This window comes from Chlorocebus sabaeus, chromosome 13 (assembly GCF_047675955.1).
Source record: "Chlorocebus sabaeus isolate Y175 chromosome 13, mChlSab1.0.hap1, whole genome shotgun sequence".
Lineage (NCBI taxonomy): Eukaryota > Metazoa > Chordata > Mammalia > Primates > Cercopithecidae > Chlorocebus > Chlorocebus sabaeus.
The window spans coordinates 19,321,645-19,347,990 of record NC_132916.1 but is presented as its reverse complement, the minus strand read 5'-3'; the positions used below and the strand labels follow the sequence as shown (position 1 = coordinate 19,347,990).

General features: G+C 43.4%; 2 protein-coding genes across 4 annotated transcripts in view; both read right to left on the bottom strand.

Moving 5' to 3' along the window:
- The window catches only part of ZBTB2 (zinc finger and BTB domain containing 2), a 29,556-nt gene extending 21,369 nt beyond the window's left edge, over nt 1-8,187 (bottom strand). Inside the window, exon 1 of one of the 2 annotated variants that reach the window (XM_008007576.3) lies at nt 8,089-8,187. The gene's annotated coding sequence lies outside the window, so the exon portion shown is untranslated. Of the gene's footprint in view, nt 1-7,556; nt 7,661-8,088 lie in introns of those variants that run through there. The other variant, XM_008007577.3, reaches the window with a different exon arrangement.
- A 13,113-nt stretch (nt 8,188-21,300) lies between these two features.
- The window catches only part of RMND1 (required for meiotic nuclear division 1 homolog), a 46,322-nt gene continuing 41,276 nt past the window's right edge, over nt 21,301-26,346 (bottom strand). For both annotated transcript variants that reach the window (XM_008007580.3, XM_008007583.3), the window contains 2 exons: nt 22,215-22,331; nt 21,301-21,770 (listed from right to left, as the gene is read on the bottom strand). In XM_008007580.3, coding sequence (XP_008005771.3) covers nt 21,738-21,770; nt 22,215-22,331 — 150 coding nt within the window. In that variant the 3' untranslated portion in view covers nt 21,301-21,737. The remainder of the gene's footprint in view (nt 21,771-22,214; nt 22,332-26,346) is intronic.

The following is a 26,346-nucleotide window of genomic DNA, read 5'->3' as shown; positions in this document are numbered from 1 at the left end:
TGTACATAGGCTTCAAACCTCTGCTCTAGGATTTTGAATATGCTGCTTTCAGAAGAACATGAGACAGACAGACAGACACACTCACTCTCACACACACACACACACACACCCCTGCCCCTCATGTTCTTGCCCTGGTGCATCTGTGAATGAGCCAGTTTATACACATTGCCTGATGCTTCTGGAAAGCTGGCAACAAATCTTCCTTATCATTTGCTATTTTATCCCAGTGCCTTGCATATGGCCTAGGGTTTAGTATTTGTTAAGTAAATTAATAAGCAGATGCTCCAGGAGGAGAAGAGTGCTGAGTTCCCGTCAAGGCTCTGCCTCTCACCAACTGGGTGACTGGGGGTAGAAGTTGAGTTTCTAGTTATCCTAGATTGACCTAAAAAATTCTCATCAATTTAATACCTGCTATGTTTTGGAATAATTTTTCAATTTAAAAATACTACCTTGTGTTTCTTCATGCTAATAATTAATTTCTGAATAGTGCTTTATAATTCACAATAATCCTGAAGGGTAAAGAGCCAGAGAATAAGGAGGATGGAGAAGACGTCATGTTAATGATTTTGGTCCACATCTTAAAAGCAATGGGAAGACATCCAAGGGGATTTTAAGCAGGATGACTTGGTAAGATCTCTACAACATACAGACTGCAGAACTAATCAAACTGGGGAGGAGGGGGTAACAAGCGGGCAAGTGAAGACCTGCTGGACAATGGTCTAGAGGGGACAACTGCCAGTGGTCTACAAAAGAGATAACAGACTCAGGTGGTACTGAGGAAGATGGAGGAAATTGGCAGGAGTCAAAAGATATTTAGAAGACAAAAAAAAACAACAGACCTGGTTGATGAGTCAGATGAAGGAGAATGGAGCAGATCAAAGTGTCCAGGAAGACTTCCTAGACTTCTTATCTGTATAACTGGATAGATCTTGGTGCTCTCCAACAGGAGGGAACACAGGGCAAACACCCAGTTTGGTGGGAAGGGCAAGAAGTTAGGTTCACACATGTTGGGTTTGAGATACTTTTGAGATAAGCAAGTGGAGATGCAGAGTATACGTTGGTTACACTGGTCTGGAGCTTGGAAGTCCTGACTGTGATTTGTCTGAGTCTTCAGAAAAGCCATGTCCTTCAATCACTACACTGTAGTTGAGAGAGGTTACAATTGTCAACAAATAGAGTCAGGATTGAACTCTGGTCTTCTGGGCATACAGTTCATGTTGTCTCCACTCTACTACCTTGCTCTACAGAGCATTCCTAAAAGTTCTTCCTGATCCCAGTCACAAAGGGCCGAAAATCAAGACATGAAACTGAAGACCTATGTAAAATCCCCAACCATTTAACACTGTAAATGAACTTAAGAAAAAACCCCAACTAAATAAAAAACAAGTCATTTGTCTTTTCTAAATTAGAATAGTAAGCTGAAAGGAACTGAAGAAAAGTAGCACTGGAGAGAGGAGGCAGTGCCTATAAATGGGTTTTCATGGAATGCCTTCTTTCTGTATATGTATGTGTACAAAGTTTTTACTTTCCTTAACTAAATTCAGAGACTATAAGACATACTCATGTTGAAAAAATAAAAAACATTTCCTAAAGCCAAATACAAATGACCTTTTAGATTATTTAATGCTTTGGTTTTCATTATCACCACTGTCTCCTACTTGATAATGGGACACTGACCACCTAGCTGTCACTTGCTTTCAGCTTCCATCACAGAGCACATGTGGGCTGATCCATACGCAAGTCACTCATCCTTTTGGAGGTGCAGAAAAATGGGGCACACACAATTACGTTATATTTTGACAACCTAAGTTCCTCCTTCATTTTCAGTATAAGAATAGGACACCAAAACAGCTTTCGGAAATTGTTGATTCCGTTTTTAAAGATAATAGCTGTTCTAAGACACTAAACACCACTTACACTACCCATTTCAAGGGCACTAAAAGGGTCCTCTGAAGTCCTTGATTTTATTTAAGTGAAGCATAAATGAATATTGTAATGCAAAGGACAATCAGTAAGAGTAGAAGTATTACCCACAAGTAAGACTGATTCTTTCAAGTAGTTTAGACCATTTACCAGGATGAAAAGCTGCTTTTTCAATTACTATTATTAATAATTAATATTGGAGGGCCCATGAAGTAAACCTGAATGAGGCTGGTCATTCAAATTTTAATATATTTTAAAACTGTATTTTGAAGGTAGAAAATGCATCTTACTTAGTTGTGATAATGGATTGGCATTTTTTTCTTAACATTTCCTTAGTCAACCTCCTTCCACAGTAATTAGAAAAGAGAGGGGCATAAACTAACAGCATTTATTTTCATGTTAAAAAGCACTGGATTTGTAAAATACTACTGTTTCCAATTATATTTTCCCTATGTTTACACTTAGTTTTTGGTTTCCAAATGTAAGTTGGGGTCATAAGGAGGCAATTCAGGGACATCTTAGGTGTCAAACAGAAGTAGATTAGAGATTTATGGCTAATAGAGAGTTTGTATTAAAGTAATAATTCTAAAGACATTATGCTACAATCAACCTGAAGGAAACTTACAAATGATTACACACAGCAAAATTAAAAAACTAATCTGGGCTGGGGACAGTGGCTCACCCCTGTAATCCCAGCACTTTGAAAGGCCAAGGTGGGCAGATCACTTGAGCCCCGGAGACCAGCCTGCACAACATGACAAGACCCTGTCTCTATAAAAAGAAAATTCGCTGAATGTGGTGGCATGTGCCCATGGTCCCAGCTACTAGGGGGCTGAGGTGGGAAGACTGCTTGAGCCAGGAAGGTTGAGGCTGCTGTGAGCCGTGGTCGTGCCACTGCACTCTAACCTGGATGAAGGAGTAAGACCCTGTCTGAAAACAACAACAACAAAAATCTAATCTGCTTCTAGTAATCCACCAGAATAGAGATTGCCTTTGTTTTTTATATACCATAAGATGATTTGTAAAATTAATCTGAAGAAAATATAATCACCTAATTGTGTAGTTCAGGGTATATAACACAGTTTCAAACGTGTTTAACTCAAAGTCTTAATAACATATTTCAATATTTTAGAGCAGGGCTTCTCAAACTTTTTGGTGTTGGGATCCCTTAATGGTCTTTAAAAATTATTAAGAAAATCAATTATATGTTTATATGGATTTTAACTATTGACATTTACCATATTAGAAATTAAAATGGTGAAATTTTAGAAACATTTAATTCAATTAAAAACAACAATAAACCCATTACATGTTAAAGTACAGAACATTTTTATGAAAAAATAATTGTATTTTCTAAAACAACAAAGTGGTGTCTTATATAATATTTTTGCAATTCTCTTTAACAGAAGACAACTGGATTTCGCTTTTTCTCCTCAATTAACTCTGTTTTGGTTGAGTAGTGAAGAAAATCCAGCCTCACCCATCTATGTAGTTGGAAAAAGGAGTATTTTAATAGCCTTTTCAGGTGATAGTCTTCTTTTATATTATACCAAAACTTGACAAGTGGTACTTTCTTAAAAGTTGGTTGTGTAATATAAAACTACATAACTGAATTAACTTTTCCTACTCTATTATAGTAACATTCATTGGTCTATCCACTTTCAATGGATCATTTACCCATTCATGATTTTTAACATCATCCGTTGATCATTTGGAAAACATTGGCTCACTGAATTAAGCAGATCTTCTCAGTGTCAACACTGAGAAGACATTTTGTCAACACAGTGGAAAACGCCGTAACAACTTAGTATTACTATGACAATAGTTTTGACTTCATTGAACCCTGAAAGGATCCTGGGGCTTCAAAGGATCTGCAGACCACACTTACACAAGTGCCGTTCAGAATCACTTTGGGACTCAGAGAACCTAAATGACTCTTCCGGGGCAGGAGAACATGCACACTTTGAAATCATTCCAGAGTAGAGGATTCTGACGCTTACCCTGCTTGGTGTAGAACTTAGCGAGTGAGCCCTATTTAAGAGAATAGTACGGCCGGGCACGGTGGCTCACGCCTGTAATCCCAGCGCTTTGGGAGGCTGAGGCGAGTGGATCACGAGGTCACAAGATCGAGACCATCCTGGCTAACACAGTGAAACCCGTCTCTACTAAAAATACTAAAAAATTAGCCAGGCATGGTGGCAGGCGCCTGTAGTCCCAGCTACTTGGGAGGCTGAGGCTGGAGAATGGCGTGAATCCGGAAGGCGGAGCTTGCAGTGAGCCAGTGAGCCGAGATCGCGCCACTGCACTCCGGCCTGGGGACAGAGTGAGACTCCGTCTCAAAAAAAAAAAAAAAAAAAAATCTTACAAAAGTAAAATATCTTACACTAAAATATCTTACAAAAGTAAAAATGTAGTTTCCCTTAGTACTTAGCCAGATACATAAAAGTGTTTTTCAAATTCCTATCTTTGAACACTGAACTTTCTTAAAGTGACACTCAAAGGCATGTGATGCATACCTCAAGCATGTGAACTGGGGGTTATGAGTTTGAGCATAAATACGAGCCACCAAGTTGGCTTCTAAAATGGATCTATTTGTCTTGTGCTGCCAACTCCTTGTAAGGTTCTGTGAGTACTGATTCCGTATCTTAATGGCTCTATCAGCATTATAAAAATACTGAATCTTATTTACTATCAATTCAAAGTAATATTTTAATTGTTTAACAGTTTAATTTGCTAGTTCAAATTATAACCTACTTGAGCATAAAGAAGATTTTAGAAATACTCTTGGTCTAATGCTTAGAACGCTTACACTTTTTTTTTCTTCAGGGAAATAAAAACGTTCAATTCCCTTTTAGGTTTTCAGGGTCATGTTCAGAGAGCCAAAGAGCATACGAAAATAGAAAAAGTGATGATAAATGACCTTTGTCAGGTGCATTTGGTATTTTATGGTAAAAAAAATTACCAGTAAACCAGTTGTTTCAATCTTCCTTTCCTGTGCAGGCTGGTGCCACGGGGCTTGCCCAGCTTTTCCAAGTTCCTACAGGGAAAGGTGAGTGGGGCTACGGATGAAGCACCAAGACACAGTAAGAGCTGGCAGGACAGTCCCCACCTCTAAAGCTGCTGATCCCAGGCCGACGCTACAGATGAGCTTTAGGTATTTCCTTCTCTATTTTGGTAAGTCTCAAATTGAGGAAAGCACATCCACTTACTCAGGGGCATGCTGTGGGGACTTGAAATCACAAGATTACAAGGTACATCTCTTTCTGGGGTTGGGGTGAATACATTTTCTTTTCTAATAGAGATGGGGGGTCTATGTTACCCAGGTAGGTCTTGAACTCTTGGCTTCAAGCAATCCTCCAGCCTTGGCCTCCCAAAGTGCTGGGATTATAGGAATGAGCCACTTTGCTTGGCCATGAACACATTTTTCTATTATTTTATATTGTCTTACAAAAGTGCAGAGTTTGGAGGTTACTATAAAGTTCATACTAAAGTTTAAGACAAAAAAGCAGGTGTCACCGTGGCAGCTTTTCTTCTATAACTTAAAACATGATTATGTTTATTCTCTGCGGCTAGGTTGCTGAGCATCAACGTATTTACAACCCCTTTGAAGAGAAGTTTTAAAACTGGCAAGTATGCACTTGGACTGTATGACACAGTTTTAGGGGTGTAGACTACACTCCACTGTAGACTACTCCACTGTTGACTCTCAGTGGCACTGGCATATCACTTCTTGCACTTATGATGGCTTCAATAACTGGCCAATTCTTTGTTTAGCAAATAAACTACAAGTTTATTAAAAGAGAAATGCCCAGTTTAAAAGGATGTCTTATTAGTGGTAAATTACTATGCTCTTAAAAATTGCCTTCTTGTCCAGGAGCGGTGGCTCACCCCTGTAATCCCAGCACTTTGGGAGGCCGAGGCGGGAGGATCGCTTGAGCCCAGGAGTTCAAGACCGCCTTGGGCAACATGGCAAGACCCCTGTCTCTTATTAAAAAGAAAAAAGAAATAAAGAAAAAAATGACCTTTTAACAGTTTGAAAACATCCTGGATATACACCAAGATCATTCGGAATGCAGTGGAATTTACCTTACCAATTTATAATCTTGGTTTGTGATAAATCAGACAAATGAGAATTAAAATGGCATAATCCCAATTCCGTATTAAACTTTCAGGGTACTCCCACACTAAAATGCTAGCGGTGTGTACAACTAGCCCTGGCGCTCCAGCGGGGGTCGGCATAGATTTACATTAGCAAGGACAAGGCAGCACGTTTAAGTAATCTCAGACCCCCCCCTCCCGAGTTCTGATAATTCTGACCTTCTTTACGCTTTTACGCTTTATTTTACTAAAACAATACCGTGAGAAAATGAATAGAATCGATGCTTACAAACTCAGTGGGCCCATTGTATGATGAAAGAGCTAATGAACAATGCAGCTGGGGGAGGCGGGGAGCGAGAGCCGGGTTATATCCCCAAGGCATAATTAGGAGTTCACATATTCGGGTGGAAGTTCCTGCAGTAAAAGGCGTAGCTGCAGCTTCTCCCGGCCCAGGCACTCGCCTACTCTGCTACCCTCGCTTCTTTATTGCCTCTTTTACTACCAGCTAAAAGCGGCAAAACCCAGCTTCCTTTGCATCTTCTGGCTAAACACTTCTCTCTTGCGGCTTTGTTTAAACAAGAACGGTTTAGGGGTTTCGCTACAACGAGAAAACGACGCCGGCCCCGGGAAGCAGCCTCCTTGCCTCGGAGTCCGGTCGGGGCGTGAGGGCCGCGCGGGTCCCACGCCCCGAGGCTAAGCAGCCGAAACCACAGCGCGCTCGGGGCCAACCCGGGCTGTATCGCAGGCGCAGATCGCACGTCGGGCGGAAGCTCGAAGCCGCCGGCTCAACGCGCTCAGCACTCGGGACTGAGCCCGGCCTGCAGCCGCAGGGAGCGGACGACAGGGGCGGCGCCACAAAAGCCGACGCGTCCCCAGCCCGCCTGAGCGCGCCGCAACAGCCACCACGCCCCACCCGCCCCGCGGGGCGGGGGCCTGGCCAGGGGCGGTGCCGCGGGCGCGGCGCCGGGGCCCTCTGGCCCCCTCCGGTGTCGCCGGCCCCGCCCCCGGCCCCGTCCCTGTCCCCGTCCCCGAGGGGCTGAGGGGGAGGGAGGAGCGACGCACTCCGGCCGCGTTGCACGCTCGCCGCTTCTCTCAGTCCCGCGTGCGCGCGCGCGCTCGCCGCAAGTCCCGCGGAGTTTAACACAATGCCGACGCCTACGCCGTGCGCAACGCCCCGGCCGGCGCAACAGCCCCGGCGCCGGGGGCGGGGGCGGCCCAGACAGGGAGAGGGGATGAGCGCGCGCGAGAGCCGCAGACAGCGCGAGACCCGAGGAGGCCGGAAGCGCGCGTGCGCGCCCCCGCCCGCGAGCGGGAGGCGGAGCCGCAGCAGTAGCGGCAGCAGCTGTAGGAGCCGCTGCAGCTGGGAGAAGCGCCAGAGAGGCCGGGCCTGCTCCGGTCGGACCGGATCCCTCCCTTCCCCCTCCCTCCTCCCTCCCCTCCCCCAAACCCACTTCCGCAGCTCGCGGCCTTGCCGCCGAAGCAGCAGCGGCGGCAGCAGCAGGAGGCGGCGGCGAGGCGTCGGAAGGACTACACACCTGACGGGCCCGCCTCCGAGGGCTCCAGCGCGGGACGCTCACCGGTCGCCGCCGCCCAGGGCGCACTTCGCGGTGGCGGTGGAAAGGGAGGGATCGGCCACGGGGAACGGAACGCGAATCGCCCCCCTCCCCTTCCTCCCTCCCTCCGATCCGCCGCCCGCCCTCTCGGCTTCCGTCCCCTCCCCCTCCCGCAAAACCCCGGATGGAGCCGCTGCCGACTCGCCGCCGCCTGGCTCCGGGGGATGGTTTTGTCAAGCGGCCAGAGCCCCGGCGCCAGGCGCAGCCGCCGCCGCCCCCGCGAGGCGCCCCTGCCCTCGCTTCACAGAACCGGGTCCCCGAGTGGCCCGGGCCCTCCGCCTGCCTGCACTCGGAGACCTGAGACGAGGGTCATTCGTCGTCTTTGTTGCCACTGCCGCTGCCGGAACCGTTTGCGAGCTCCGGTGGCCCCCGCCCCCCCTCCGCCTTCCCGGACCCTGGGCTGGGGGTGGCACGTGGGCACCGGCCCCGGGAGGCGGAGGCGGTGCGCGCTTACCTGTCGCCGGTGCTGCTGCGGCGGGGGGTGTGGAGGAGGCGCCGCTGGGCAGCCTCGGCCGTGCTGTCCTCCCCGCCGCCGCCGCCGCCTCTGCCTCGCTGCTGCTGCTGCTGCTGCTGCCGCCGCGGTCGGTGTCTCCGGCGCGGCGGCGGCGGCGGCGGCGGGGCTTTTCCTGTCCGGTTACGTTAAGGTCACATGACCGAGAGAGCGGAGAGACTTGTGCAAAGAGGCTGCGAGCGGCTCCCGCCGGGGGGGAGAGGCGGCGAGAGAGCAGTGGCGGCAAGAGCCCCCTCCGCCCCCCCCCAGCCGCTCCCCTCCCCCCGCCCGCCTCCGCCTCCTGCTGCTCTGCCGCCGCCGCCGCCGCCTGCAGCACTCCACTGCCGCTCCCACCCAGGCTCCGCGCTCTGCTCCAGCCAAACTTCTGCAGACCATGTGCAGCCGAGGGGAGGAAACTTCTCTCCACCTATTGGGGCTGGAGGCCTGAGTCACAAGCCCCTTGTTTACATAAAGTGTTTAGGTAGGACAAGTCCTTGAGATGCTCGGGGTAGAGATGGAGAGCCGCTGCTCGTATCCTTCTGCCGGCTTCTGCTTGAGATCTTTTGGCCTTTTACCCTTGTCCCTTGACTTTCCGTGTGTGTTTTAAACCGGGGAGATACTGTAAACCAGTATCTTCCTGTCACCAATGGTAACTGAAAGTCATGCTGAAGTACAGATGCCTGTACTGTGCACAGAGGTAGAGGTGCTTCCTTTTCCTTGCAGATTAGTTGAGCGACGTAAGATGTTTCTGTTAGGGTTGAATTTGATGGTTATTTCAGCAACTGGATTTTCGTTTTTGAAGTTTTGGCCCCCCAAAAATGAAAGTCTGCAACGCATATTTGTTAACAATTTATTCTGTTAGGTTTTGGTCTTTGAGGTATGGATTCCAGTGTTGGCTATTCTGTTAGATTTAGAGGTGTGGAAAATCTTTTAACGGGGAGATCCTGAAACATGGCAGAGAAGTTAGAATTTCCTGGTCATTTTTAACATTTTAAAGTTTTGGTTGTTGCTATTTTTTCTAGAATTCGTGTGTTTTTTGGGGAAATGCAGTTTAGTTCTTTGAGGATTGGAATTTAATGATATCTTTACACATCTAGGATTTTTTGAGATTTAGAAAGGATATGGCTGTATTCTTAAGGAAGTGGAGGCAGCAGTTTCTGGGATACTCTGGTTTCAAGTCATGCTAACCTGGTTATGATGTCTAACCCATGTTGGTTTACACAGTCTGACCACCAGCCAATGCCTGGCACATAGTTTAAATCATTTAAGGCAAGCTTACCATCTTAAGACAATTTAGTACATAGAAGTGTTCCTCCTAAAAATGTTTTATTTAGCAATCTAGTTATACCTGCAGGTACTGATGACTAATTCCTTCTTTGAAGACAAAATAAGCAGCTGTGTAGCTTCAGTGGCTCTCAGATGGATAGTAGATTCAGTGTACACTTGCCTTGACCTTTACTGTTTTTTTGATCAGCTAGATAAGTGACTTTAGTGAGTAAACGTCTGCCTCCAAAACCAAGTTCTGATCTTAGTATTCTACTGCACCGCTGTCACTGGAACATCAAAGTTGGCCTTCACACTGGCATGCCTGGTTCCTTGGATTGACTTGAGTATTGAGGTCCATCTCATCTTATTAGGAAACTAAAATGATGTTGATTATTTTGTAGAGAATCATAGAAATCTGTAGGTTCTTAATTCTTTTGGACTTTTATTCTGAAATTTTTCAACCTTACGGTGTTGGTGGAGTGCTCATGTGAAGAGTGATACTGATTTAAGAAAAAAATAAAAGAAAAAGTGGGCATAACTAATGCTAAACTTGATACCATTGGGCAGAAATTTGCCTATGTGTGTAGAGTAAGAGTCAAAGTAACTATGCTTATTTTTGAGATCACTGAGTATTTCCTAGCGCTACACTCTATTTAGGCTTATAGAAAGAAACCCCCAGGGGTAAGCCCAGAAACTGAATATGAGTCCTAAAGAAAGCCTATCAAGTGCATCCTATTCTCTTGAAGAGCTGCTACTCAAATTTAGGACTGGGCTGGTTTGCTGCTCATTCTCTTGAGGCATAGGCAGCTGCCACACTTGAATTTTGCCAAGTATGCAGATAATTCCAACTTGTAGTCAGGATCATCAAGTAATAGCATTATAAAGAGAGCTATACAGACTGTATATTTTCTACAACTTGTTGAAATAGAAACATTTATATGGATACATACATCTGTAAGGGTTGAGGAGAAAACAGCCCTGGCAAGTAAGAGCTAGTTAGTGTATTTCAGGATAGGGCCAAGGGAAGCTTTCAGTTCTCTACTAAGTCTCCTTGTGGGAAAGTCACAAATGTCCCTAGTACAGTAATAAGAAAAATAAAAAGGCTGAGCGTGGTGGCTCACACCTGTAATCCCAGGACTTTCAGAAGGATGGCTTGAGCCCAGGAGTTGCAGATCGGCCAGGACAATATAAGGAAATCCCATGTATTAGAAAAAATGAATTAGCCAGGCATGGTGGTGTGGGCCTATAATCTCAGCTTGGGAGGCTGAGGTGGCAGGATCGCTTTCAGCCCAGGAGTTCGAGGCTGCAGTGAGCCATGATCACATCACTGCACCCTAGTCTGGGCAACAGAGTGCGATCCTATCTAAAAAGGAAAAAAAAGTTAAATCACTCTTTGATTATGTGCCAATTTATTTTGGTATTTTGAGAATCTGGTAAATTAGGAATTCAGAAATAGTTTTTAACACTTTTTACTTCAAAGAAAATCACAGTGCAAGCAATCTGAGTGGATTCATCAAAAGATTGCATGAATATTCTGCAGAGTCTGGTGTTGCTGAAAGTTTTGATTTGTGTTCTGCTGAGACACAACCATAAAAATATGCACTTGCTTGTATTCTGAAGAGAATAGTTCCAATGAGACTTGGACAATGAGCAGAAAACTTTTTTTTTTTGAGATGGAGTCTCATTCTGTCGCCCAAGCTGGAGTACAGTCGCGCGATATCGGCTCACTGCAACCTCTGCCTCCTGGTTTCAAGCGATTCTCATGCCTCAGCCTCCCTAGTAGCTGGGACTACAGGTGCCTGCCACTATGCCCGGCTAATTTTTTTTTTTTTTTAAAGTAGAGACAGGGTTTCACAATGTGGGCCAGGATGGTCTCCATCTCCTGACCTTGTGATCCACCTTCCTCAGCCTCCCAAAGTGCTGGGATTACAGGTGTGAGCCATCGTGCCCAGCCCAGAAAACAGTTTAATAGTACTAGATCTCTTGTGTTTGTGAATATGTGTGTGCTTAGGTTGAAGATGGAATTTCCTTTAACATTGATTAAAATAATAATAATAATAATAGTAGTGGGAAAAAATAAATGCGGTTTGAGTCCAAAGCAGCATTTTTCACTAATTTTATGAAGGAAGTCCTGTCGAGTAGTTTCTTAAATTAGTAAAATGACATACTTTTACATGTTAAACATTAAACTCTAGGGCAGATAACCATGCCCTGTGTGTTGTGTATCAAGCTTAGTGTATACATCAGGAAAGATGTATTGTGAGAGTGTCTTACATTTCGTTGCTTTGGTCATAAAGTTTATAGAAAATGCTTGTTTTATAGTTGGTTGTTATTGAGACCAGAGTCCCTGAAGGAACTCCCTATGCTTTAGGGAGCTTTTTGTTTTAAACCTACTGATTAGACTTGTGGGTTTTAATGTTTTCAGCTGTAGTTATAAGAAACACATTTTAAATTGTACCTAGTATACGCATACATGTAAAACAAAATTTTTAGGAAATAGTACTTGTATTAAGAGTAATATACTATCTTCTATTTCTTTTTTTTAAAGTTGATATTGCTGCCTTAAATGGATTTTTTTCAACCACTAACGAGTCTCAGGACCCACTATTTAAAAAATACTGGTGTATTCTCTTGCTGTTACAAATTAACCCAAAACTTTGTGGTTTAAAACAATAAACTTGTGTTTATCTCATGTAGTTTCTGTGGGTCAGGAATCTGGGAGTAGCTTAGTTAGGTGGTTCTGGGTTAGGGTTTTTCATGAGGTCCCAAGGTGGCTCTCGTTTGGCAAGTCGGCTGTGGCTGACAGTGGAAGTTCTTCATTGGACTGCTTGAGTGTCCTCACATCATGGCAGAGACTAGCCACCCCCAGAGTAGGTGACTCAAGCAAGAGCAGAGAGGAGGCCACACACTATCACTTCTGCCGTATTCTATTAAAAACAAGTCACTTAAGTCCAGCCCAAACTCAAGGGACGAGTATCAAAGAATTATGGACATATTTTAATAGGTGCCACATTTATGTTTTTCCACTTTATATTTTACGTATTTATTTAGAGATGGAGTCTTGCTCTGTCGCCCAGGCTGGAGTGCAGTGGCGTGATCGCAGCTCACTGCAGCCTTGCTTCTGCCTCCCGAGGTCAGGTGATTGTCCTGCCTCAGCCTCCCTAGTAGCTGGGATTACAGGCGCCCACCACCACGTCCGGCTAGTTTTGTATTTTTAGTAGAGATGGGGGTATCATTCTGTTGGCCAGGCTGGTCTCGAACTCTCGACCTCAGGTGATCCACCTGCCTCTGCCTCCCAAAGTGCTGGGATCTCAGGCATGAGCCACCACTCTGGCCTGTTTTTCTATTTTAAAGATGAGTTAGGATTGAACCAAAAGCCATGCTGAAGTCAACCTGTAAGTAATTATCTTAGTTCAGTTTTTCTCTCTGAGGGCATCTAGTCACACTTCCTTCTCAATCTTCAATTTGAGGAAGCAGGCTCAAATAATTAAGCAGCCCAAGGTCATTCACTCTAGGAAAATCTCACAAATTTTCTCTGACCTTTGTCATGAATAACATGTGAGCTGATAAAGATGAGAAAATTAAGAAATTATGCTGTATAACTGTTTGCCAGTCTTCCAGTTTGCAGACCTCCATATTATAATATGCTTTAAAATACAGATAATGCTTGGTGTCTAGATTCCTCATACTAGCACCCTTCCTGTTCATTTTCAGAGGAAACAGAAAATGTACTTATTAAATGATTTCAAACTACTTTGAACAGACTGTTCCAGATGCTGCCTGTATACTCACCATGAGATGTACTGTGCAAACTAATTCCAATTAGCCCATTTTGAGAACCCAGAAGGATGTTGTGACTTGATGAGAATTTAAGTGTGAAAGTGTAAAGAAGACTACACTTCTTTATGCTGTGAAATTTTCATAGGATTTTTGATCTGGAAGGATTTTGTTCTAAGACTAGTTTTAGCTTAGTGATACAAGGAATAGGATGATGTTGGTAGTGAGTGAAGGCAGGATAAATTTCTAAAGACTTCCCTTAAAATTATTTTTTAATCCATTAGGCTTTTCTAAATAATAGGTTGGGATATAATAAGTTATCTTACTCCTTTGCTTCACAGAATGGGATAATGGCTACTTTTTTTTTTGAGATGGAGTCTTACTCCTGTTGTGCAGGCTGGAGTGTAGTGGCATGATCTTGGCTCACTGCAACCTCTACCTCCCGGGTTCAAGTGATTCTCCTTCCTCAGCCTCCCAAGTAGCTGGGATTACAGGCGTGTACCACCATACCCGGCTAATTTTTGTATTTTTAGTAGAGATGGGGTTTTATCATGTTAGTCAGGCTGGTCTCGAACTCCTGACCTCAGATGATCTCCCCGCCTTGGCCTCCCAAAGTGCTGGGATTACAGGCATGAGCCACTGTGCCCGTCCGGATAATGGCTACTTAAATCATTTTTCAGTTTTCACTTACCACTGTGATTCCTGACGGTTTCTATTCTGTCCTAAAGTACTGTTGGTACGCAATTAATTTTGATTACCCTTTTTACTTGTTATTTGTCTACCTATATCTTGTATCCCTCATTCTCACTGTAAGCTCCTTGAGGGCAGGTACCTCTTTTTATGTATACTTCTGGTACTCAAATGCTTGCAGAATTGAGTTGAATTTGTAGTTAAAGGATCTAAGATGATCATTTTCCCACTCAAACTGAGTGAAAAAAGTGTTTGTTGCAGAAAGCATCTGGATATAGGTATTGGATGCTGGTGGTGCATGTATGAATACTCATCTCTGCTCTTCAGGTGCTCACGGTCCACTGGGGGAGAAAAACAGATAAACTTACTATACAATTTATTCTATATTGCACATGTGCAGAGTGCTGTGGGTGTGTAGATAAAGTTGATATTTCAGCTGAATCTTGGAGGGTGAGCAGGTGTTCAGAAGATAGACTTAGTGGCCAGATGCGGTGGCTCACGCCTGTAACCCCAGCACTTTGGGAGGCCGAGGTGGGCGGATCACCTGAGATCAGGAGATGGAGACCATCCTGGCCAACATGGTGAAACCCCGTCTCTACTAAAAATACAAAAATTAGCCTGGTGCGGTGGTGCGTACCTGTAATCCCAGCTACTTGGGAGGCTGAGGCAGGAGAATCGCTTGAACCAGGGAGTTGGAGGGTTGCAGTGAGCAGAGATGGTGCCACTGCACTCTAGCCTGGCAACAGAGCAAGGCTCCGTATAAAAAATAAAAGGATAGACTTAGTTTTGTGACGTGCTTTGGGGGTGGTGCATTTTTTAGCTTCATTCCTTTACTGTACATCTCCCTTGAATTATTTTCCTTTTATTGTTGGTGAGTTACCATCATAATTTAATAAATTGCTTCTTTCTGTGGCATGTACATTCTTGTCACATTATTTCTCTAGAACTGTGCTGTCCAGTTCAACTCAGTGTCACACTAGCCATGTGTGCCGAGTAGCCACCTGTAGCTAGAGGCTACCATATTTGGGCAGCTCACATAATATAAAACATTTCTATTATTGGAGAAAGTTCAGTTGGACATCACTGCTGTAGAATCATGTTTTGCTTCTCCCTATGTTCACGTTATCAATAGTGTATTGAGTTCAGAATAAGGAAACAATAGCCTCCTGATATTGTCATTGGGAGGGACAGAGTGGTTGATATTTATGAACAGAGGGGAGTGTAGTGTAGTGTTTGGTAGTGGTTGAGAATATAGCCTTTGGCATCAGATCTGGGTCGGAATTGTGGTCCATCCCTTACACACTGTATGGTTTTGGGCATGTTACTGAACCTCTGAGCCTCAAGTGTTTCTTTTCCTCAAATAGGGTTAATAATAATTATCTCATAACATTGGGTGAATATAAAACAAAACAGGAAGGGGGCGTAGCACAGTACCTCAGTAAATGATAAAATCATTAGTGTATTTTTGAAATCACTGATAAAAAAACCTTAGAATTACGTAGTAAAAGTGACTTTTTTTTTCAGTATTAGCATTCTGTGAATTTTAACATAGTATTTATTTGTGTAGTCACCAACACGAGAATATAGGCCAGGTCTATCACTTTATTTTGTTGTCTTTATAGACCTGTGCTTCTTCCACCCCTAACCTCTGGCTATCACCAATCTGTTGTCCATCATTATAGTTTTACCTTTTCTAGGATGTTACATAAATGGAATTACACAGTATGTTGCCTTTGCAGACTGGCTTCTTTTACCCAGCCAGGTTGGGTTAAGAGCGATTTGTGCAAGTTGTTATATCTATCAGTCATTGAAAACTGATCTTTAAAGATATTTTAATTTTGAATCATTATTTCCTAAATGTGAATCTGAATTCATTAACAGTTCTTCAAGTAGTGTTTGGCTTATGATTTTTGTGTTTAAAAGTAAAAAAATGCTAAAATTTATAGGGAAAAATTACTTCCACCTGATTGGTAAAAACCGTGTGTGACATTAACATGCTTTTCTTTAGGGAAGGTTCTTGTTTTTAGTAGTTGATCCATATTAAAGCTCTGTAGAGTTGCCGCAAAGTCCAGAGTTGAAAAAGGTGGCTGTTAAAGTATCAGTTTCTAAAATGTGGCCGAAGATAGCGTGACCAGTCCTGGTTTGCCCAGGACTTTTCCAGTATTAGCAGTGAAAGTCTGGCTGCTCCCAGGAAACCCCTTGGTCCCAGTCAAACCTAGAATGGGGCCAAGTGCTGTGGCTCATGCCTGCAATCCCAGCACTTTGGAAGGCTGAGGTGGCAGATCGCGAGGTCAGGAGTTCGAGAACAGCCTGGCCAATATGGTGAAACCTCGTCTCTAATAAAAATAGCCTGGCATGGTGGTGCACGCCTGTAATCCCAGCTGCTTGGGAGGCTGAGGCAGGAGAATCGCTTGATCCCAAGAGGTGGAGCTTGCAGTGAGCCAAGATTGTGACTGCACTCCAGCCTGGGTGACAGAGTGAGACTGTGTCTCAAAAAACAAAAAACCAAAAAAACCAAAAAACCCAGAATGGTTGGTCACCTTGTCTGAAAAGAGACAAAATCAGAGGATTCCAGTTCATCAGGTTTCAGTAGTGAACCATCGGCCAAGTATTTCAGCTAATCTTAATTGCTGTTGGGTTCTTAGAGTCAAAATCTCTAAGGTAACCAGAACCCAAACCACTTGAGGTTTTTAGATTAAGATCAGCACCTTGATTTTAAGGTTTTGTGGCTAGAGGTTTAGATTTGATTGGAATTCCATTGTTAGTTTTTGTTAAATTGTTAAGAGTTGGCTGGGCGCGGTGGCTCACGCCTGTAATCCTAGCACTTTGGGAGGCTGAGGCGGGCGGATCACAAGGTCAGGAAATCAAGACCTTTGTGGCTAACACAGTGAAACCCTGTCTCTACTAAAAAATACAAAAAATTAACCGGGCGTGGTGGTGAGCGCCTGTAGTCTTAGCTACTCGGGAGGCTGAGGCAGGAGAATGGCGTGAACCTGGGAGTCGTGAACCTGGGAGGCGGCGCTTTCAACCAGCCTAGATCCTGCCATTGCACTCCAGCCTGGGCGACAGAGCGAGACTCAGTATCAAAAAAAAAAGAGTAAGCAACTTCCCAAGCCTTGTGTGTAGAAGCTAGATTAAAAGTCGAGTTTCTACTTAACCAGAATCTCTACTGTTTTGAGTTTTTAAAATTCAACTGGTGATGTCTTTATCTGAAGTAAATTTTAAGTTCTTTAACTAGTCTGTTCCATTTTCCTGACTTTTTACATCACCTCTCTACACCTCTTGTGTAGATTTTTTTTTTTTTTTGGAAACACATTTTCGCTCTTGTTGCCCAGGCTGGAGAGTGCAGTGGTACCATCTCAGCTCTGCAACCTCCGCCTCCCAGGTTCAAGCGATTTTCCTCCCTCAGCCTCCCCAGTAGCTAGGATTACAGGCACATGCCACCATGCGTGGCTAACTTTGTATTTTTAGTAGAGATGGGGTTTCTCCATGTTGACCAGGCTGGTCTCGAACTCCTGACCTCAGGTGATTACACCCGCCTCAGCCTCCCAAAGTGCTGGAATTACAGGCATGAGCCACTGCACCCAGCCTTAGCTTTCTTTATAGAGCATCTGTGTATAAGCAGGTTACTTAGTTTTCCTGCTGTCTTCATTGGAATGTAAACTTCGTGAAAGCCAGAGGCCCTGTGTGTCATCTTTAGCACTGTGTCTTAGATCTTAGAGTAGCGCATCGTAATTTCTAATAAATAATTGTAGAATTGGATGAAAAAATGAGTATGAGTCAGTTTTACAATGCTGCATGCTTCCCAGATTAACAGTCTAGGGGATGTGGAAAGGTTTTGTTGTTAAAACATTTAAAAGTCCACGTTTTGTTTGATATTGTTCAGAGAAAGTGAAAATGTGGTCTTTAAAAACTTTTGTTGCCCGGGCGTGGTGGCTCATGCCTGTAATCCCAGCACTTTAGGAGGCTGAGGCTGGAGGATCACTTGAGGTCAGGAGTTCGAGACCAGCCTGGCCAACATGATAAAACCCCGTCTCTACTAAAAATACAAAAAATTAGCCGGGCATGGTGGTGGGCGCCTGTAATCCCAGCTACTTGGGAGGCTGAGGTAGGAGAATGGCATGAACTTGGGAGGTGGAGCTTGCAGTGAGCTGAGATGGCTCCACTGCACTCCCGCCTGGACAAAAGTGTGAGATTCCATCTCAAAAAAGAAAAAAAAGAAGAAGAAAAAAAATTGTTTCATTAACCCTCTATGAGGGAAGGGAATTTAGAATGGTGACATTAAAACCTTCCTTTAAAATGGCAATTCAGAACCAATGGAGATGGCTGAAAGTTAGATAGTTGGATTTGGAAAAATTCCCTCTACTTCTCATCCACATCACCTTATCCCAACACATGTACTTTGTAAAGGCATAGAGCAGGGTCTGAGGAGATTGGGTTGGTGAAAGAGAGAAGTGAGTCACTTGAGATTAGTACTTAGCAAGAGAGTGCTAATGAATTATTTAAAATCTGTGTAACCTGAGTATAAACCAATACATAGACTAAGTTAGTGCTTCTCAGAGCTTAGGGAGCCTAAGAGTCTCCTGGAGAATTAGAAGAAACAGATTTCCTAGCTGTGGTCCCAGATGTTCTGATTTAGTATGGTGTAGAACTCAGGAGTCAGTAATATTAACGGACAGTCTTGAGTATTTGCTGATGCAGTTGGTCTGAGGACCATACTTTGGAAAACCTGCTTTAGGTAGTAGACAGGACAGTAATTTAAAATAGGCAAATACGGTTTATTTTTTAAATGGTAGAACTAGAAAGATACTGATTTTATGTATTTAAAAAAAAAAAAAAGTCTGCTTCTGACTGCTATGGTTATCCAAGAAGGCACCACAGAATACCTGTTGGCCACTGCTGTTTGGTATATGCAAAAATATGTCGTTTAAAAAAGCCTTTTTGGGCTTGCACTGAGGAGCCAACCGTTTTATACAGTGAAAATATTGCTTTATATTTAAATTAACCTTTCTATTCCAGTGCAGGATTCAGTAACATCTATTCTGTAAGTTTCAGTTATATTTCTTAAAGATTCAAAGATGGTTCCTGGGAATTTGATTTAGCCTCCATTTCATCTGGGAGGTAATCTCACAGCAACCTTGTGAGATAGGTTAATAATTAAACCCTCCTGTTCACACATATTTCATTAATCCTTACAGCAACCTGTGAGCTAGTTTAATAATTAAACCTACTCCACAGATGAGGAAACTGAGGCCCAAGAGGTTCAGTGATTTGCCCAAGGTTATAACAGCAAGAATTTGTGGTGAAACAATTCAAATCCAGGTTGGTCTTAATCAGTGAGCTCTCATGTGTGATAGAAATTAGATACCACTTTGAGGATTTTGGGAGCCAGTGGTGAATGTACTTACTTTAGGCTGTAAATACTCTGTGTAATTTCTTGGTCATTTTGTTCTTAGAGAGGTGGTGGTCTTAAGATTAAGTTTTTACTTTATTAAGTGAAAGTTTTTACTTACGTTACAACTAAAACAATTCTTTAAACTTTCATAACTTTAAGTTTTGAATCATAAGATTAGTTGAAAAAGATGTAATTGCCAGTGTATCATAAATACTGGTATTTTAAAATAAAGCTGTTTTGTTACTTAAGGAAAGCCCTTCTAATTTAGTGCATTGTAATAGTGTACTGAGCTGATGTCCACCATGATCCATGTAAACATAGGTGAACTATGCAAATGTTTTTCCTCTTGAAAATGTATTTGTGTTGCAGTTCCTTTACAACACTTTATGCTAATAAATGTTTGTGAACCTCTTTTGATCCTTTCATTTCTTGTAAATTTTTTTATAGAACTTGAAGTATTTAATTTGCTGTAACCATAAGGCATCAAATGTTCATGTTTTTTTTCTGGACTATTTCACATTGTTACTACTAATTAGTTGACCAAAACAGCAAATTGTATACATTGATACTTGCAGTAAAATTTTACTGGAATTGTACCTCCTAAAAAAAAATGGGAGAAAACATAATGGCCTCAATTAAAGGAGGGTTGCATTTAGCAATCTTTCAAATTCTTCTCTTGTTTTTGTGGCTTTCCAAAAATGTTGACAAATAGATTTAATGTATTTAAAAGTTATTGAATATAGTGGACCAAACTATTGAGGATAGGTGAAGAGATGCCTCTTGTGTGTGATAAGGAACGATGGTAAGAACAGGATACACTGCAGGTGTGTACACAGGTATGTTTTTTTATGAAAATCAGGAGGAACTTCATCTAGAAAGCAATTTTTAAAGTTATTTTGACAGGGTTGCTGGCCTCAAGCAGTGCTCCCACCTTGACCTCCCAAAGTGCTGGGATTACAGGCGTGAGCCACCACACCCATCCTAAAAAGCAATTCTTGAACTATTCGTGCCTGTATGCTCCTTGGAGAATTTTTGTGGGTACCCTTGGCATACAGGCAGGTACCTCAAATGGAAGACAGCTACTGAAGAAATCTCGCTGGAAGACATCAGATGTTTATCCTAGCACTGTTAACTGCAAATAAATATGTCCATCAGATGAATGTATTCTCAAGTATAATACTGTGTAGCAGTTAAGTGAGTTGCAAAACAAAAGGATATGTGTGAAAAAAAAGTTGACAAGTGAGGACTATAGTGGGGCATGAGGGGTTATGCATAAAAGGCAATGAAGATAAAGATTTGATTTTTTTTTTTTTTTAATGTTGTCAACCCAAGGAGGTAAATATGTAGATGTTAGATTCTTTGTGCTTGGTATTTTTTAAATTTCCCCAAAATATGTCTGAAACAAATGTGGGAAGAATATTGTGACTAACTTGGTGAAAGGACAAAGCATTAATAAAAGGTGCCAGTGAACAGCCATACTCAAATCATGCCATCTAAAATAGGTATTTAAGATTTCATCTCTGCCATATAACAAGCCTGTCTTGTTATTGTATATATTGATTTTTTTTTTTTTTTTTGAGACTGAGTCTCGCTGTGTTGCCCAGGCTGCAGTGCAGTGGCGTGATCTCAACTCACAGAAAGCTCCGCCTCTCGGGTTCACCCTGCCTCAGCTTCCCGAGTAGCTGAGACTACAGGCGCCTGCCACCACGCCCGGTTAATTTTTTTGTATTTTTACTAGAGGCGGGGTTTCGCTGTGTTAGCCAGGATGGTCTCGATCTCCTGAGCTTGTGATCCACCTGCCTCGGCCTCCCAAAGTGCTGGGATTACAGCTGTGAGCCACCGCACCCGGCCTGTATATATTGATTTCAATACTTGAGTTCCTGTATGGTTCCCTTAGCCAGGGTCATGATGGGATTCCCTGGGGATAGGTTAAGTTGTGGTGTCTAAAACCTAAGTCCTTTGGCTTTAAAAAGTATCTGCCAAGATTTCCTAGATGGTAAGGTTTTCCAGAGTTATTAACTGAAATATTTTCCTTTTGAATTGTCAGTGATGTAAACACTAGATTCATTTTTATTCACACGATATATTGGGGGCTGAAAAAGATAATTTCTTGATTAAACACCTAGTAAATGATCACCCATTAGTGAACATTAATTTTTATTTTTGAGACGCCCAGGCTGGAGTGCAGTGGCGTGATCTTAGCTCACTGCAACCTCCACCTCCCCAAGTTCAAGAGATTCTCCTGCCTCAGCCTCCCGAGGAGCTGAGATCATGGGCGTGTGCCACCACACCTGGCTAATTTTTGTATTTTCAGTAGACGTTTCACCATGTTGGCCAGACTTGAGCTCCTGACCTCAAATGAGCCATCCTCCTTGGCCTCCGAAAGTGCTGGGATTACAGGCATGAGCCGCCGCGCCCGGCTGAACATTTATTTTTTGATTGTAGAACCTGAACCTCTTGCAGTGACACTTTGGTTATCACTTGATCAGAAAAATACTCGTCCCAGCTCAAACATTACCTTAGAATAAAAAGTAAGAATTATTTCATGACAGGCAAATTATGGGTACAAACTAAAATGACTTCCAAGATTCTGATTAATGAGAAATGCTCCCAAAGTAAGGTAAATGTTTGCCCTTTCTCGCATGGCAAGCTGTGAATTGGAAGCATGGATGCTTGATTTGATGTTGAGCTGTACATTATAAATTAACAGAACTTTTTCCAAATGCTGTCTTTAAAAATGCAGAACCTTGAGGTCCACTGTCAAATTTTAAAAAGTGAACCTTTTCAAAAATTACTTTTAATGTATTTGCAAAATAGTAATTTGAAACTTCCAAACAGTAATGATAACAAAGTCAGCCTCTTTCCTGCTAATAATTTTCTATCTCAAACTATCTTATTAGCATAGCCCCTGTATTTGTTAAGAGATGGTAACTGATTACAGTACACAGCACTTCCATCTTACCTCTATGGTAATGAGGATGACAATCATCCACTCCAAGCGGAGTGCCCTCTTCTCATTCAGGTGATTCCGCATTAGATCTGTTAGTTCCATGCAGTGTTGAAGTTTTTCATTCATGACCTGTGTAAGAAAAATTTTAGTAACGTATTTATATTTAAACAATACAGTCATATGCATAAAAATTTTATAGCTATACAATGAAAAATCCTGCTCCTCAGTTCTCTCCCCAGAGGCAGCCAGCAACATTATCAGTTTCTTGTGAACACCCAGAGACATTTTGTAATGTACAGATTTAACTGCAAGAAATACTTTGCATACTGAAGCTCTATTTGTAAGATTTTGATGGAAGAACTAAAAATAGGTTTTTGAGTCCTAGTTTTTAGTAGCTGCCCTTTTTAGCAGTTAAGGCAAACTTGAAACATGTTTTTTTAGCAAGCCCTAAAGATAATTTACTTTCTACTAGAAACCTACGCTTAACATTTGACCTGCTGCACACACACCACTAGATGGCATTGCTTTCAACTGAACAGCAACAGTTCTGCATTCTGATGCCGCCAAACAAGCTGGCTGTGGGGGTTCAAAGAAAATAAAGTCCCTGAATTCAAAATTTGGATGTGACAACTGTTAAATGCCTACCTAGTATCTTAGTCACTTGCTTCTGGAAACTGGAAATCCTGGAAGCAAAATTTTAGAACAGTTTGTCTCATGAGGTATGCTGAAGTTACAGGTTTGGTCAGCGAACATTAAGAGAAATCACACGTACGTGTTCAGGAGTTGATTGGAATGTGTTACTGCACCATGTTACGATTTTTGCACATAGCATTAAACTGCCTTACGAGGCTGGGCGGCATATGCCTGTAATCCTGGCATTTGGGAGGTTGAGGCAGGAGGAGCACTTGAGCTCAGGAGTTGGAGACCAGCCTGGGCAACACAGTGAAACCTTGTCTCTACAAAAAAATTAGCCAGGCGTGGTGTGTGCCTGTAGCCCCAGCTACCTGGCGGGGATGAGGTGGGAGGATTGCTTGAGCTCAGGTGGTCAAGGCTGCAGTGAGCCAAGATCACACCACTGCACTCCAGCCTGGGTGACAAACTGAGATCCTGTCTCCAAAAAAATAAAAAGAAACTACCTTACTCATGGAACCACAGGACTAACTCGCTGAACCACACTCATCACCATTTGCCCCTATTTCCAGACGTTATGGTCACCCTGTAGTTTCTAATCTGTATAAATGTTTAGAGCATGCCTCTTCCCTCTTCCTTTCCCCACCCTCTTTTCCTTTCCTCTTGCCCTTTCCTAATGTCTGGTTTTTTGGTTTGTTTTGTTTTTTTTGAGACGGAGTCTCACTCTGTTACCCAGGCTGGAGTGCAGTGGCACGATCTCGGCTCACTGCAACTTCCACCTCCCTGGTTCAAGTTATTCCCCTGCCTCAGCCTCGTGAGTAGCTGGGATTACAGGCGCGTGTCACCATGCCTGGCTAAGTTTTGTATTATGTAGAGACGGGGTTTCATCATGTTGGTCAGGCTGATCTTGAACTCCTGACCTCGTGATCTGCCGGCCTCAGCCTCCCAAAGTGCTGGGATTACAAGCGTGAGCCACCGTGCCTGGCCTCCTAATGCCCATTTCTATTGGCTGCTTGACCTTGGTCTTTAATGTTCATCCTTAAGCTTGCTTCTCTCTGCAGACTACTGATTCAACCTCTTGCATTTTCTTTCAACTTGGGCCAAAAAACGGGCAACACTTTCTTTCTCCACTACCTCATCATCATCCAATTTATTCCTTTAGAGTCTGTTCATATTACCACAAGTCTCCTAAATGTCCCAAAGTCTCCTATTAAGTCTAACAACTTAGCTTCAAACCTCAATTAACCCAAGCACCTGACAACACACTGAAATGTGCAAGCAGGAGTCCCTATGGCCAGGTGCACTGGCTCACGCCTGTAATCCCAACACTCTGAGAGGCCGAGGCGGGTGGATCACGAGGTCAGGAGATCAAGACCATCCTGGCTAACAAGGTGAAACCCTGTCTCTACTAAAAATACAAAAAAATTATCCGGGCGTGGTGGCGGCTCCTGTAGTCCCAGCTACTCAGGAGGCTGAGGCAGGAGAATGGCATGAACCCAGGAGGTGGAGCTTGCAGTGAGTCGAGATCGCTCACTGCACTCCAGCCTGGGCGACAGAGCAAGACTCCGTCGTGCGCACACAAAAAAAGTCCCTACTACCACAGCGTGCTTTCTATTTATTTAGGTATAGAGGCATGTATGCTCTGAGCATGCAGATAAGGGAGCAAAGAAAAAACCAGGAGAGGCTTCACAGAGGCAGGCAATGTGAATTAGGCTTTAAAAGGCAGCAGACATGAAGAAAAGGTGGGTTGCTGCTGGGGGTATGGGGGCATGAAAGGAGCGTGTCAAGCATAGGAAACAGCATGGAGACAAGCATAGCTAGATTGTGGACAACCTAGAAGAAAGTGCTTGGAAGTGAGGTTAAGAAGGTAAGTTAGCTGGGGGCAGTGGCTCCCATCTGTAATCTCAGCATTTTGGGAGGCCAAGGCAGGTGGATCGCTTGAGGTTAGTTCAAGACCAGCCTGGCCAACACAGCAAAACCCTGTCTCTACTAAAAATACAAAAATTAGCTGGGTGTGGTGGTGGGCGCTTGTAATCCCAGCTACTTGGGAGGCTGAGGCAGGAGCATCACTTGAACCCAGGAGCTGGCGGTTGCAGTGAGCCAAGACCATGCCATTGCACTCCGTCTCAGAAAAAAAAAAAAGGTAAGTTAGTACTGGATTGTGAGAGGTACTGTGTACATGATGTCCCCCACCCCAAAGATGTTTATGTCCTCATTCTTGGAACCTGTGAATATAATATGGCAAAGGAGAATTAAGAATGTATAAGAAATTAAAGTTGTTAATTCGCTGACCTTAAGATGGGGAGATAATCCTAGATTATCTGGGTAAGCCCAATGTAATCACAAGGGTCATTAAAAGTGGAAATAAGAGGCAGAAGAGTTCAGAATGATACAACATGAGGATTCCACTGGCCTTTGTTAGATGAAGGGGCCATGAGCAAGGAATATGGGTGGCCTCCAGTCACTGGAAAAGGTGAGGAAATGGATTCCACCCACAGTCTCCAAAGAGGAATCAACACCTTAACTTTAGGCCATGCCAGACTTCTGACCGACAGAACAGTAAGATGGTAAATTTCTGATAAGCCACTAGGTTAAGCAGCAATAGGAAAGCAGCATGTCATGCTGGAATATCTGAACTTCATTCTACAGGTAATGGGGAGGCCTCTTCAATCTGGAAGTATTTGTTTAACATTTACTGTACTATGCTGGGCAGAGGAGACAGAATAGACACGTCTCTGTCTTCCAGCCAAAGGGTGCAGAGAGACTGGAAAAAGGTCCAGTCTGGAGACAGAGTGAAGAAGGAATTAGACAAGTCCAGGTGGGAAAGGAAGATGAAGGGCTGTGTGGATGAACGTTAATAGTTGGGGGCTTGAAATCAGGGGTCAGTATGGTACTCCCCTGTTTCACCAGCCCAGGGCCTATCACATAGGCTTTCGATAAATATTGAGGAAAATAAAAAGATCGTTCGACTGGATATGGAGGGTGAAGGAGAAAAAGGACACCCAGATGATTTTAAGTTTCTGGTTGAATGACTAGATAGGTGAGGCTAGAAGGTCCTCCCATGAGCTGAAATAGAGAACTGAAAAGGTTTACTATATTCTGGGGGTGGGGGGAATACCATAAGTTTCATTTTGAAATCTTAATCAGCTGACTAAATCCTACAAATATTTTTTGAGGACATACTGGATGTGAGGCCTTTGCCAAGAACAGGCAAGAAAATAATCATGGTCTCCGATTTCAAGGGGCTTACATTCTAGTGGAAAACGGTGCACACATAATTTTTAAAAGGATGTGATGAGATATGTAAATGAGGAAGATCTGTGAGATTGAGGGGCAACTGGAAACGTATGGAAGGCAGACGAGAGACTGGGATGAGAGAGACATTTGAAAATCACCAGGAGAATGTGGGATTAGAAGTCATGACAACAAACAAGTGTTCACGGAGTAGGTGGCATGGGGACAGAAGCCTCAATGACAGGACTTCGGGGGTAACGACGTGAGAAAATGGAGCGAG